This window comes from Haplochromis burtoni, unplaced genomic scaffold (genome assembly GCF_018398535.1).
Source record: "Haplochromis burtoni strain Fernald_Lab_line unplaced genomic scaffold, NCSU_Asbu1 Contig_178, whole genome shotgun sequence".
Classification (NCBI taxonomy): domain Eukaryota; kingdom Metazoa; phylum Chordata; class Actinopteri; order Cichliformes; family Cichlidae; genus Haplochromis; species Haplochromis burtoni.
In genome coordinates this window covers 500,626-512,050 of record NW_024582539.1, presented here as the reverse complement: position 1 = coordinate 512,050, position 11,425 = coordinate 500,626, and the positions used below count along the sequence as shown (strand labels likewise).

The 11,425-nt window shown below is 40.2% G+C and overlaps 1 protein-coding gene across 4 annotated transcripts in view; it reads right to left on the bottom strand.

The window, feature by feature from the left end:
* The window catches only part of LOC102299859 (aryl hydrocarbon receptor nuclear translocator-like protein 2), a 23,358-nt gene extending 14,898 nt beyond the window's left edge, over positions 1 to 8,460 (bottom strand). The window contains exons 1-7 of one of the 4 annotated variants that reach the window (XR_006054980.1): positions 7,529 to 8,460; positions 1,243 to 1,354; positions 1,066 to 1,113; positions 942 to 983; positions 526 to 683; positions 365 to 447; positions 200 to 292 (exon numbers count right to left, since the gene is read on the bottom strand). Coding sequence is in view for 3 of the 4 variants with exons in the window: in XM_014340278.2 (XP_014195764.1) it covers positions 200 to 292; positions 365 to 447; positions 526 to 683; positions 942 to 983; positions 1,066 to 1,113; positions 1,243 to 1,354; positions 7,529 to 7,706 (714 nt within the window). In the remaining variant the exon portion in view is untranslated. The remainder of the gene's footprint in view (positions 1 to 199; positions 293 to 364; positions 448 to 525; positions 684 to 941; positions 984 to 1,065; positions 1,114 to 1,242; positions 1,355 to 7,528) is intronic. The other 3 variants (XM_014340278.2, XM_014340280.2, XM_014340279.2) reach the window with 3 other exon arrangements.
* Positions 8,461 to 11,425: the final 2,965 nt, after the last annotated feature.

Genomic DNA, 11,425 nt, shown 5'->3' with positions numbered 1-11,425 from the left:
ACATATACATATATATATAAAAGAAATTAGGTCCTATATATATAATATAGGACCTAGCTATTTTACAAATTTTGTGAGGTACTTTGTTCAGTTTTACTGATCTGTACTTTTACATCTTCATTTTGCTAACATTCAGAAAAAGAGGAAGCTGCAACCAGTAAATGAATATTGCAAGTCGTGTGGTGGGAGGGTAACACACCCGGCTAAAGTTGAGGATGTTGGAGACGGATTCGGAGATGAACAGGATTTTCGCCCGGTCACAACTTACGACTAAAAGGAAACCATCGGCAGCCTGGTAGATACACAGAAAGACGTGTTAATAAAAGCATAAAAGCGTGAATGAAACAGACGTACGAGGACATACCCTCAGCAGAAGGTGTCTGAGGTCATCGTGAGGCAGGATGGAAGGCTTGCAGGTGGTTTCTGAAAAGGCGCTGCCCATCCCAGCTGAAAGCAGGGGAGCTTTTAGAGTGACAAAAATCAACATCACTGACCACTTAAATCACCACGTGGGTTAAGAAGTACCTTTGAGGGCTTTCAAGTGCTGTACAGCTTTCCGCAGCACAGTGAGTTTGTCGAGCTTTCGAGCCATGGGCTGACAGGCAGGGATCATGGCAGCCAGCTCATCAATCAGATTGTTCATTTTGTCTCTCCGCCGCTTCTCAATTTGACGGTGAGGCTCCCTGTAGGCACATTCAGCCATCAGACAGTCTGTATCTTAGAACTTGAAAGGGGAATGCATAGCTACATTACTACCTGCTGTGTCTTTTCTGGGGGGAAAAATAATTACCTGGAAATTGTAATGGAGCTATTTTAAGACTGTCTAAGTCATTAGGGTTTTAAATAGCTGACATCTTAAACTAAATGAGACCAAGGAAAGCTACATGAGACTTTTTTAAAGCCACAGACGGCGCAGTCGTTTGATATAAAAATAGAATCACCTGAAGCATTTCATTTTGACTTGCTGATCCTCCCCTTCAGATCTGCAAATGAAAGCATCAAAAATCAAATTCTTTTTTCAGCACGGTCTAACTCAATGCAGATACAGCCGACAACTCAACGTACCTGCTGAGGTCATCGTCCATTTGGATGTCAAGGCTTTGCCTGTGAGATCGGTTGGACAAACGGTGCGTCATTTAGTTTGTGTACATTGTACCATATAATTTTAGCTACAGGCATAAACAAGAGTGAAATGTCTCAGAGTTTGTTTTTTCTTCTTAGACAACATAACACTGCTCTTACTGTACATGCGCATCTGACCTCTCCTCCACATCTCCCTTTCGTTTCCTTGGCAGCTCGACAGCTGGCAGCAAGGAGCCTGCTTGGCTTGGCCCTTCATCCTCTGCAGCAGGATCTGATACATGAAAACAATCACCACAGTGATGTGAGAAGCTACAAATGAACACAGTACAACAACCTTGATCTTTCTAATAACGCTTGCTCTGTTTACACTATGAATGAATGAATGGAGGCTTGGGTTTCTGATTTTAATGAGTTGACCTTATATCAAATGAAAATACCATTAAAGATCTTAAAAAACACGTTGAGATTATTCTGACAGTCAAAAATCATCACCCAGATATCTGGTATATCAGTGGTATGTGACTAAAAGGAGGAGACTTTATTTAGTTTACTGCAAAGTTTATTACTTATTTGAGGCTAAAGACTTTTTTCATCTACATGTATGAGTGAATAAATAATGCTTAATTTGAGTTTTGAAGGTTAACAAACTCAACTGTTTTACTGTGTTTTGCTGTTTACAAATTATATTTTTGAACATACACAAATTGTTTGTCTTTTTGAAAATGAGCACCATCAGAATGACTCATATAGTTTTTTCTGCATTAACAGGCGGAAAGTATTTTTGAAGGCTGAAATCTCAGCCAGGAATGCTCACTTTAAAGGCTGACCCAAAAACAATTTTATAGCTGGACAGCTCATTTATTTTTCCCATTTTGCCCTGTTTTCTTGCCAATTTTCATACACACATTCTGTTTCTAGGCAAACTTTTGATGCACTGGCTAAAAGTTGCCGTTACATGGCGCCAAACCCCCATGCTATGCACTCCTGCAGTTTGTGAATTTCAGAGGCACGTGAGAGTAAATAGGGTTTGGCCCATTGTATTCACTAATGCTTATATAACACTGTAACACTGACCTACTTCTTACTCGGGGATCCCATTCTATAAAGTATGACATCTATTTGTGAGGAAAAATGTTTTGATAAAGTGACAGACACGTATCTAGGTGAAGAAAAGCAAATAGCACAATACTCAAACTGAACAAAAAACCCATTTTATGTTTGAATCTTTAAAGTACAATAATATATATTGTAAATAAAAGTTTATTTTTAACAGAAAACCCAGAGGTGGTCACAGTGACCCTTTTCTCACGTACATGTCCCACTAACAAGCACAGCAAGCTTTCACTATCAACAAAAACTCTTACTATGGGATCAGGGCCCGACTGAACTTTATTGATATTGACATCATTTTCTTTAATCCCTCCAGAGGAGTTTAGTGGGTCATCACTGACGCAAAAGTGAAATGTGGGAGTGACACTTGCAGGCTCTCACTTCCACCCACCATGGCTTTTCACTGCTAGTTGCTGCACCACACACTTTTTTTCCCCGTTTCTTTGTTAGTCAAGAAATGTGTTCTCCTGCCACCTGCACCAGCACTGCCAAGTCATATTTAAAGCAATGCCCCTTGCTTTTATCGGTGCAAAGTGCACGTCTAGACGGTCAACACTGAGTCACACCCAAGCCGAGAGCACCAGTCGTGACTAGAGTACTGATGAGAGGCCAAGCCAGCCTGCAGGGTAGCAGATGACATACCATATTACAGAAACGCAGGAACACAGGCCACCACCTGTGGTGGAAATGCACAGGAGTGTAACTCAGTATGAAACAGAGTCAGCATGTTATGACCTACATGTACTTCTCCACCTTTAAGTGTACCACTTGAATCACTTCAAGGTATTTGGAGGTGGGGATGTTTTGGGGTCTTTTGTGAGCTCACAGTTTCTTTTTGTGGGTGTGATTTATGTTTGAGTTCTTTGTTATTATTTTTGTATGCTCTGACTCTACACCACCCACACCAAAGAATCACTTTTTCTCAAAGTCTTCATTTGGGTCTTACCTGCGGTTGAGGGAAAAAGTTTGTATATGGCCTGATTTAGTTTGTTGATACCCTAAAAAAACTATAATACACCACTCAAAGTAGCACAGTTACTCTAATTTAATACATTATAAACCAACACGTAGCCATTTTCTTGATAAGCTAAAAACGATGACTCTCCCACATAAGACAAATAAACAAAAAATAAATGTAGCCCTAATTGTGTGGACAGCAGGGGCTTTCAGATAACCAGATGCTGGAAGGCTTTTAAGTTGTGATGACACCATTACCTAAACATACTGACACCAAACACTAACTGGGATTTTGCACTTAAGCTCAGAATATGCAGCTTTCAACAACACAATTATAGATATGATACAAATTATCTTACCAACTAGTAATGACAGGTTTTCCATACCATGCTGGCACAAAAACATAGAGGTGCTTTCAGAAAATGTCCACAAGTGTGACGTACAGGGGCTGTCACACCAGAGGTCAAAAACATCACACAAGAGGACGTGATATCTTTAAAACAAATAAATCAAACACGTTTGAACACTTTTTATTCCTTTTTGGCCACTTTCAACACTTTTAAATTCAGCAGTTACTGAAATTAAAATATTTGCTGCTATGTGTGTGTGTGTGGGGGGGGTAAATTGCTAATGTTATGTCATTAGAATAAGGATCTAAGCGTGACGAGTTTGGAACTTTAATCTTTTTAGAGTGTAGAAAAGATGAATAGGAGAGGCAGGACAAAAAGGTACACACAGAAAATGAACAGAGATCCACACAGAAGGGAGGCAATCCTAACGGGACAGCCAAAGGAAAACAAAATTTACTTAAAAATATCACTTCTCGCATATCTTGATCAATTTAGTTTCATACCAAGTGACTGAATGACTGCCTGTTATTAAGAACAAAGAAAGGAACTATTGTTGCTTTGGTTACCTTAAAATATTTGACACTATTTGAACTTGTAAATAGTTGATGACATTTCATTCACAATAGACTGATTCCATTCAAATTTGAACTTGACATTTCACAAATTTAATGAGAATTACCACAAAGACACAGCTACTAAAAGGGAAACAAAATAACTACAAAGAAATGTAAAATAAGTAGAAAGAAACACAAGTTAAGTAGAGATAGACACTAAACAACTAAGAAATGACACAGGACTTCAAAATGATTAATTTAATTACAAAGAGTTAATTACAAAGAGATATACAATGAGAAGGAACAAGCAGAAATAACTATAAAGAGTAACCAAATGACTGCTAAGAGACACAACACTACGACAAGAAACAAAAGACACAGAATAACTCCAGTTAAATGTTAACTACAAAGAGTACTAAAATACACAAAACTAATAAAAAGAGGTAGAAAAACACGACAAAAATACATGCAGTGAGACTTAAAATGACCAGAAAGACACAAAAAACATGGAAAATGATGACAAGTGGGGAAAAAAGCACCACCTTCTATCTCAGCTGAATACTGAAGGTTAACTTCAGTATTTTCAACCAGCAGCAGGACATGAATGTATCAGTCATGGTCTTTTGAACCTGTAAAGAAGGGTGTGTTCTGTGGCTCAATGCCTCGTAATTTTTCCATTGCTATAAACTATCTGGTTTACACAACAAAGAGCAAGGTGATTGGTTTAAATTGGTTATTAGGCACTCATTTATTACACTGCACAGATAAATACGACCTTTTGTGTATCTTTACACAATTTTACTCATTTGAGAAATTAAACCCATTTGATTTAATAGTGCCCCAGTTTTTTTTTTTAGTTAACCCTTTTAAAACCATGTTTAGATGTTATACAGTTCAGTACACAATAACCACCCATTACATTCATTTAGATGACAAAAGCTGAAAATGTAGAAGCTTTATTGAATCAGAATTGATAGCAGAGGTGTTTTACTGGACTGCATTTCATTTCATAATGTGCATAATAAAGTAAATGTCACATTATTCCAAGGCTCAGTCTCTCTGCGTACTTCTGGTAACATAACATAATAGCAAGGTTGTAGTTTTGGATGGATGCAGAAAGGTCAAGCCCTAAATCCTACAGTTACAGTGCAATATGTTCTGGGTTATTTCTGGTCAACTGACCTACAATTTCCTACAACCGCTAAAACCAGTACATGCTATTGCTAAGGATGTTTTGCAATAAGAGAATATTCTTTTACAAGTGGCACAGGGGCTATTCTGTTACAAAGCATGCGTTTTTTAACCTATACTGAGGTCAATATAGTTGTGAACAAAAAAATGTTCACAACAAAATAATATCTGAGTCTATGATTCTTTAATTGAGGTATTTATAGAGCAAATCACACAGTATTAAAGTATTTTGAACATGTGTTTTAAGAACTGCATTTACCCCATTTAAACATACTTACTTAATTAACTGCCTAACAGTAACAATCAGTTTGAAGATGAAATCTTGTATTTAAAAGTTTGGTAACAGTTGTGTGTAGTTAAAACATTTTAGGGGCTAGATTGTGTGGGATTAGGGTAGAGAGTTAATGTGATGGTTTCAACATTTACAGTAAATGATTACAGTGCTAACAGCTGTACTTTAAAATACTGACAGGACCATTTGAAATATATGGATTTACAGAGGAAAATTGGGTTGTGTATGGCTTAAGAGGGCTTTATATTTTCATGCATGTTGTCATTGTGATAGCCTTTTAGCACAGAGCTAATAGTTTTACTACCATGAAATAAGTTTATCCACACTATTTACATGGTGATGTTACATTTGCAACCCAAATGGCTGTACTTAAGATTAGCTTTTGTAAAACAACAAAGGGCTCATATTCATGAGCACGAAAGACAAAAGGAGGGCAAGGCAGCTTTGAAGGAAAATGCTTTAGAAAATACCCAACTGGAAATTCTGGGTGCTAAAGTTTCATTGTTGAAAAGTGAACATTTTAGTTTTCACATATACATAATGCACCTTACTCACAGTGGCTAGTTTGAGAGAAAATAACAAGTAAACACAGGTGTTACTAATCCATTTAACCAGGGCTTTGACCCAAACAGAATATCACTAATATCACGTGTTACCTACTGTTCCTGTCAAAATATCACACTGGGGAAAAGCGATACATTCACAGACCTGCCATTTAATCTAAACAAGAGGCTACTTTTTTTTTCGTTTTCAGGAGTTGTACTTTTAATGTGGTATTTGACAATAGCTCTTTCATATTCGCGTCATAATTTTAGATTGTATTTTGAATTAAATAACGTAAGGGGTTTACATCAAGTGTCTTTGCACATTTTATATAAACTGTATGATTTCTTTTCAATGCCTAGATTTGAACTAATCTTCCATGCATGTAGCTAGCACTGAAACATATTTTTCAGACGTATTTACGCCCTGTAATGATTTACTCCTGTGCATTGTACTGTGTTTACCAGAATGTTAGCACTTAGACCACCGTGGTTCAAGTTTTTTAAAAAAGTTCCGGTGATGGTTTAACCCCTTTGTGTTTTAATATCCCGCCGTTAGTCTGCATTATTTGAACTGAAGGGTTTGGTAGCTGACATTCCTCTGTGCTTCTTGGTACGGCTCGGAAACGGCAGGGAGCGACTGCTTCCCTCTGCTGCACACCGAAGGCAGAGCTGCTCTACTGCTCTACTGACCCAGTTTCTGAAAGAAGCTGAACGAGAAAGAATGTTGGGGGGGCAAATCTCGAGGAACCACGTGACAATATAAGCTCCTCGAGGCCAGTTTGGTGAAGGTTAGGCAAATATTAATATTAGCACCAGGCTTAGAGAAGACGACGGGTTTTCGCAAAGGAACCGCTTGTTAGCAAAGTGTAAAAGTATTTCTGGGCTTTTGGGATGAAGTCGTCGTCATGGTTACAGTGACGTGTTTTTATCGTGAGTGTGAAGTTCGCCGACAAAACTCCCCCCTCCGCTCGCGTCCCCCTCCCTGGAAACGAGCACCACATAGTACGGGAATGAATGGAGAGGGTGTCACGCGCGTTGCCAGCCGACGCGTTCGGTTTTAGGAGGCAGGTGCCAGCTGCTCGAGACACCGGTGCGACGCACTGTAGCGGCTGGTCCAGCAAGGCTACTGCGACTGCTGCCACTCGGTTAAGTGTTATCGTTATTGCCGCTGTGAGGTCGTCTACTCTCAATGTCCTCAATGTCCCTGTAAAGTTCTTTTTTTAAGTAACCTTCACGCAATATAACCTAACTTGCCGTTAAAGAAAAAACATGTCAAGGGACGAAAGAAGTTCAGAACTAATTCGTGGAAGAAGGCATACCACTAGTGCTTAATTTATTTTTTCAGCTAATTGAAGGAGAAAAGTAGTTGCCCCAAAGAATATATTAAAAAGAAGCAAAGCTAAGCTACCCACAATAACCACAACGTCGTCAAGCCGGAGCCCCTACCTGCTGGCCTCTCCGCCGTCCCGTCAGAGCCCCCAGCCGACATGCCTACGGACTGCAGCCGGTGTGCCCGGTGAAGGCTTCGCAGCGCCGCGGCGCATGAGGAGCCACCAGCTGTAGTAGTAGCAGAAGGGAGAGGAGGGAGGTTAGGAGAGCCGGGATGTCGTATAATTGACTTCATTTTTTCCCTCTCACCCGACTCCTCCTCCCCCCTATCTGTTTTTTTACAAGGGGGGGGGGGGGGAGTAGAAACGTGAGGGATGGGTGAGAGTGGAACACCCAGGTCCTTTAGGAAACAAGGGAAGAGTTCACACTTGTCTCCTCCTTAATCGCCTGCTCGCTTCATTCACAGCCGTGTTCACTCGACGGTGTTATAAGCTGCTGAGTCCATTCATATCAGCGCGACTAGAAGTCATGAATCAGCGTCACGTTAGTCGGAATGGAGAAAAAAATCTGTCAAAAATAACCTATTCGCTGCGTGACGATAACATTCGTAGGAAATCGGTTATTTGAATGTACCGCTGTTTTGAAAACGCACTTAAAAATGTCAGCTTTTACTGTAAAGGGGTTTATCTTCGTTTTAAACCGTTGTTTTGGCATTTGGATGCTGGGAATAATAGTGGCACAGACTTGAATTTCCATTGGCACACCTTGGATATGTTAAAAGTCTGTCAGGAAGTGGATGGTCTGCCAGGAAACGTGGGATGACGCCGTGACGGCGCTAATAAACGAGCTCTCATTCATACAGCCGGCCTTGGCTTGACAGGACCGGTGAGGGATTGGTTTACCCGATGCAGCGCACGTTTTGGTGACCTGAAAAAGTACCAAGTGCGCGTCACCGATCTGACTTTGCTACTCTCTCGCGTTCCTCCAAACAGAGCTGCCACGCGACAGATGTCTCACTCTGAACTTATTTCCTGGAACCAACACGATCGCGTTCATGGGCTAACATTGAAGGAGTATATGGGATTAAACCAAGATGGTCCTGCTAGACTGAGATTTTGAAAACTACAAAGTCGTTTCCTCTTTCATCAGAAGAAACCGAAAACCGTTATGTCCAAGCATGAACGTGTACACACAATAAACACATGTACATACATCAGCAACAACTTCAAAAAAACAAACATACCCATTATATTACGGGTGTTAAAATCATGGCCCCCTGGGCCTTAAGTCTGACACCCATGTAATATTTGATTCCCTTCTGCCCTGCTGCTGGAAACGGGGGTTGGGGTATCTGTGGACCAGGCTTATCCCAGCACATGTTATGGATGCTTGATGGGATTGTTTGGGGAGATGTTTTGGGGTGATGTGGAAGCAAACACATCACCCCACCGCTGTCGGGTAGTGTCCTTTCAATGGAGTAGGGGTCTCTGTTGTTCACGTCACTCACCTGTGATCTTAATGCTAGAATATGTGCAAACATTAAGCTAAGGTAGAAAGTTGGCTAAGACTGGGTGAAAATGTCTGTAATTTGGGGGTTTCCTCATATCCTTGTTTTATAAGAATACTTTAAATAAATCTATTTTTGTTTATTTAAACAAAGGCAGAGGCAAAGGTGTTAAATATAAAAGTCTAATTATTCTAACACCAAAATTCCCCAAAATTTGAGATAAAAAAAAAGATTTCAGTAATTCTTTATCGCAGATATCGACGATCTTTGGCTCTCACCTACATAGTGTAATTCGAGACTTTTGCACGAGACTTTACGTAAGGGGGAAGGCTGCACGTGCGAGCGAGAAACGTGTTGACCTATATATTATATAACTGGACAGTCACGTGGCGCTTGGCTCGTTAACCCATTTAAAGCCCGTCGGCAGGGAAAGTAGTGTCCCCGTGCACTTTAGACACCCGGAAACATCGCAAGTGGACAGGAAACACCTTAAGACGCCGAGACACACGACATTATACGCGCTTAGGCAGGGATAGTGACGGTTATATGACGTTAAAGTGGAAAGCTATCAAAAATGCACAGCTTCGAAAATGACTTTTTATAGCCCAGTTTGTAATGAGAGGTTCTGTTGGATGTCGCTGCAAGCAGGCAGGTGTGCTTTTCAGTTGTTTATTTGTATCGTATTCACTCCTGTCACACATGGAAACCTATATGAGTCCTGGCGGTCTGTTTTCGGCCCTGGATGTGTATGTTTTTTATTAATTTTTTTATTAATTTATTAATAACAGGCTATTTTGTTGGCTCTGTTGGCTCTTGGCTTGCTATCCTGCTTGTGACCCCCTCTGTGTTATAATCATAAAGACAAAAAAACATCTTTCTCACCATGGTGCCATGTTCCACCAGTAATGTGGTGTGAATTTTACCCTCACGCAGCAGTAAAACAACCTTATCAGCCCACATGCAGATACACTGCTTCGGTAAGGGCTCTTTAACCTCTAATTCAGGATGTGTTTCCAAGGTTTTGCCATCCTACTTTGCTTAACATGCTTAATAATCAGCATAAATAATTTAAAATACAAATGTCTTAAACTTTAAACTTCAAATTCTATTTATTAAAAAAAAGAAAAAAATATAAAGCAGCTACTTAACGGGTAGACAACTATGGATGCACGATAATAACTGGGTTGTGACATGGCAATATCATCCCTGCATCAGGTGCACTTACGAGAACTTACATAACCTAGTTGTTGTGAGCTCTCTGCAGTAACCTGATTTCTTCATGGACACCAGGAACCCGGTTTCTTAATCGGGGTAAGGGATTATAGAAAAACCCGGTTAACACAACTGTGTTTTTGCAGGGAGGAGGAAAAAAAGGTGAATTCTTGGCTTATCTTATTCTAGGCCTGGCTCGTGTTCAGGAGTCAATAGGGAAAGCACTGTGGTGGGATGGCAGGAGAGGTCTGCATCACTGGTTGTAAAACATAAAATGTACAGTGAAGCAAATACAAATGTTATTTTTAATCTCCATACAGTTAAGTAAGCAATAATCATTATGTTTTAAGCTGTTCGTGAATAATATACCTGCAAAATAATCTAAATAGACCAGATTTAGAAAGATTGCTTTTATGTGCAATCAAAAAGCTGTTCAATACATCCCTAAAGTTAACTTTAAGGTGGCAAATATCTAAATATCCAAACACATGGCAGCAACTCTGTGCATTTAGGCATGTAGACATGGTCACAACGACCTGCTGAAGTTTAAAGCGAGTATCAGAACGAGGAAAAAGGGGATTATGAATGTGGCGTGGTTGTTGGTGCCAGACGTCTGAGTATTTCAGAAACTGCTGTTCTGCTGGGAATTTTCCCACATAGCCATCTGTAAGGTTTACAGAGAATGGGCTGAAAGAGAGAAAATGTCTAGTGAGCAGCATTTCTCATTGTAAAGTGTCTTCTTGATATCAGAGGTCAGATGAGAATGGCCAGACTGCTTCAAGCTGATAGGAAGGCAATAATAACTCAACCACTCGCTACAACTGAGGTGTGTAGGCGAGCATATTTGAATCTATTGCACATCAAACTGTAAAGCAGATGGGCTTCAGCAGAAGACCACACTGGGTGTCACTCCTCCACCGACAAACTTTGGGTACCTCAGAACCAACTGAGCACAATGCAACACATCAACAGCTCAGAACATCTCAAAGTGGTTTATTGGTGATAAAGGGGAGCTTACTATACCCTTAAGGTGTCCAGAGTCACCAGATCTAAATCCAATAGAGCACCTTTTGAATATGGTGGAACAGAGTGCCCAGTGAGTGTAAACAGCTATCTATACAGTGTATACAACATGTAGCTTCAGTAGCTAGCTAGCTAAACCACAACATCCATTCATAAGATTTTGATCAGCAGTAAAGCTGCAACAAGAGCTCCCTCTAGTAGCGGCAATAATCATAGCAGGAAGACAATGGATTGACACTGCTTGTGCCTCTATATCAGGGGTAGGCAACTCC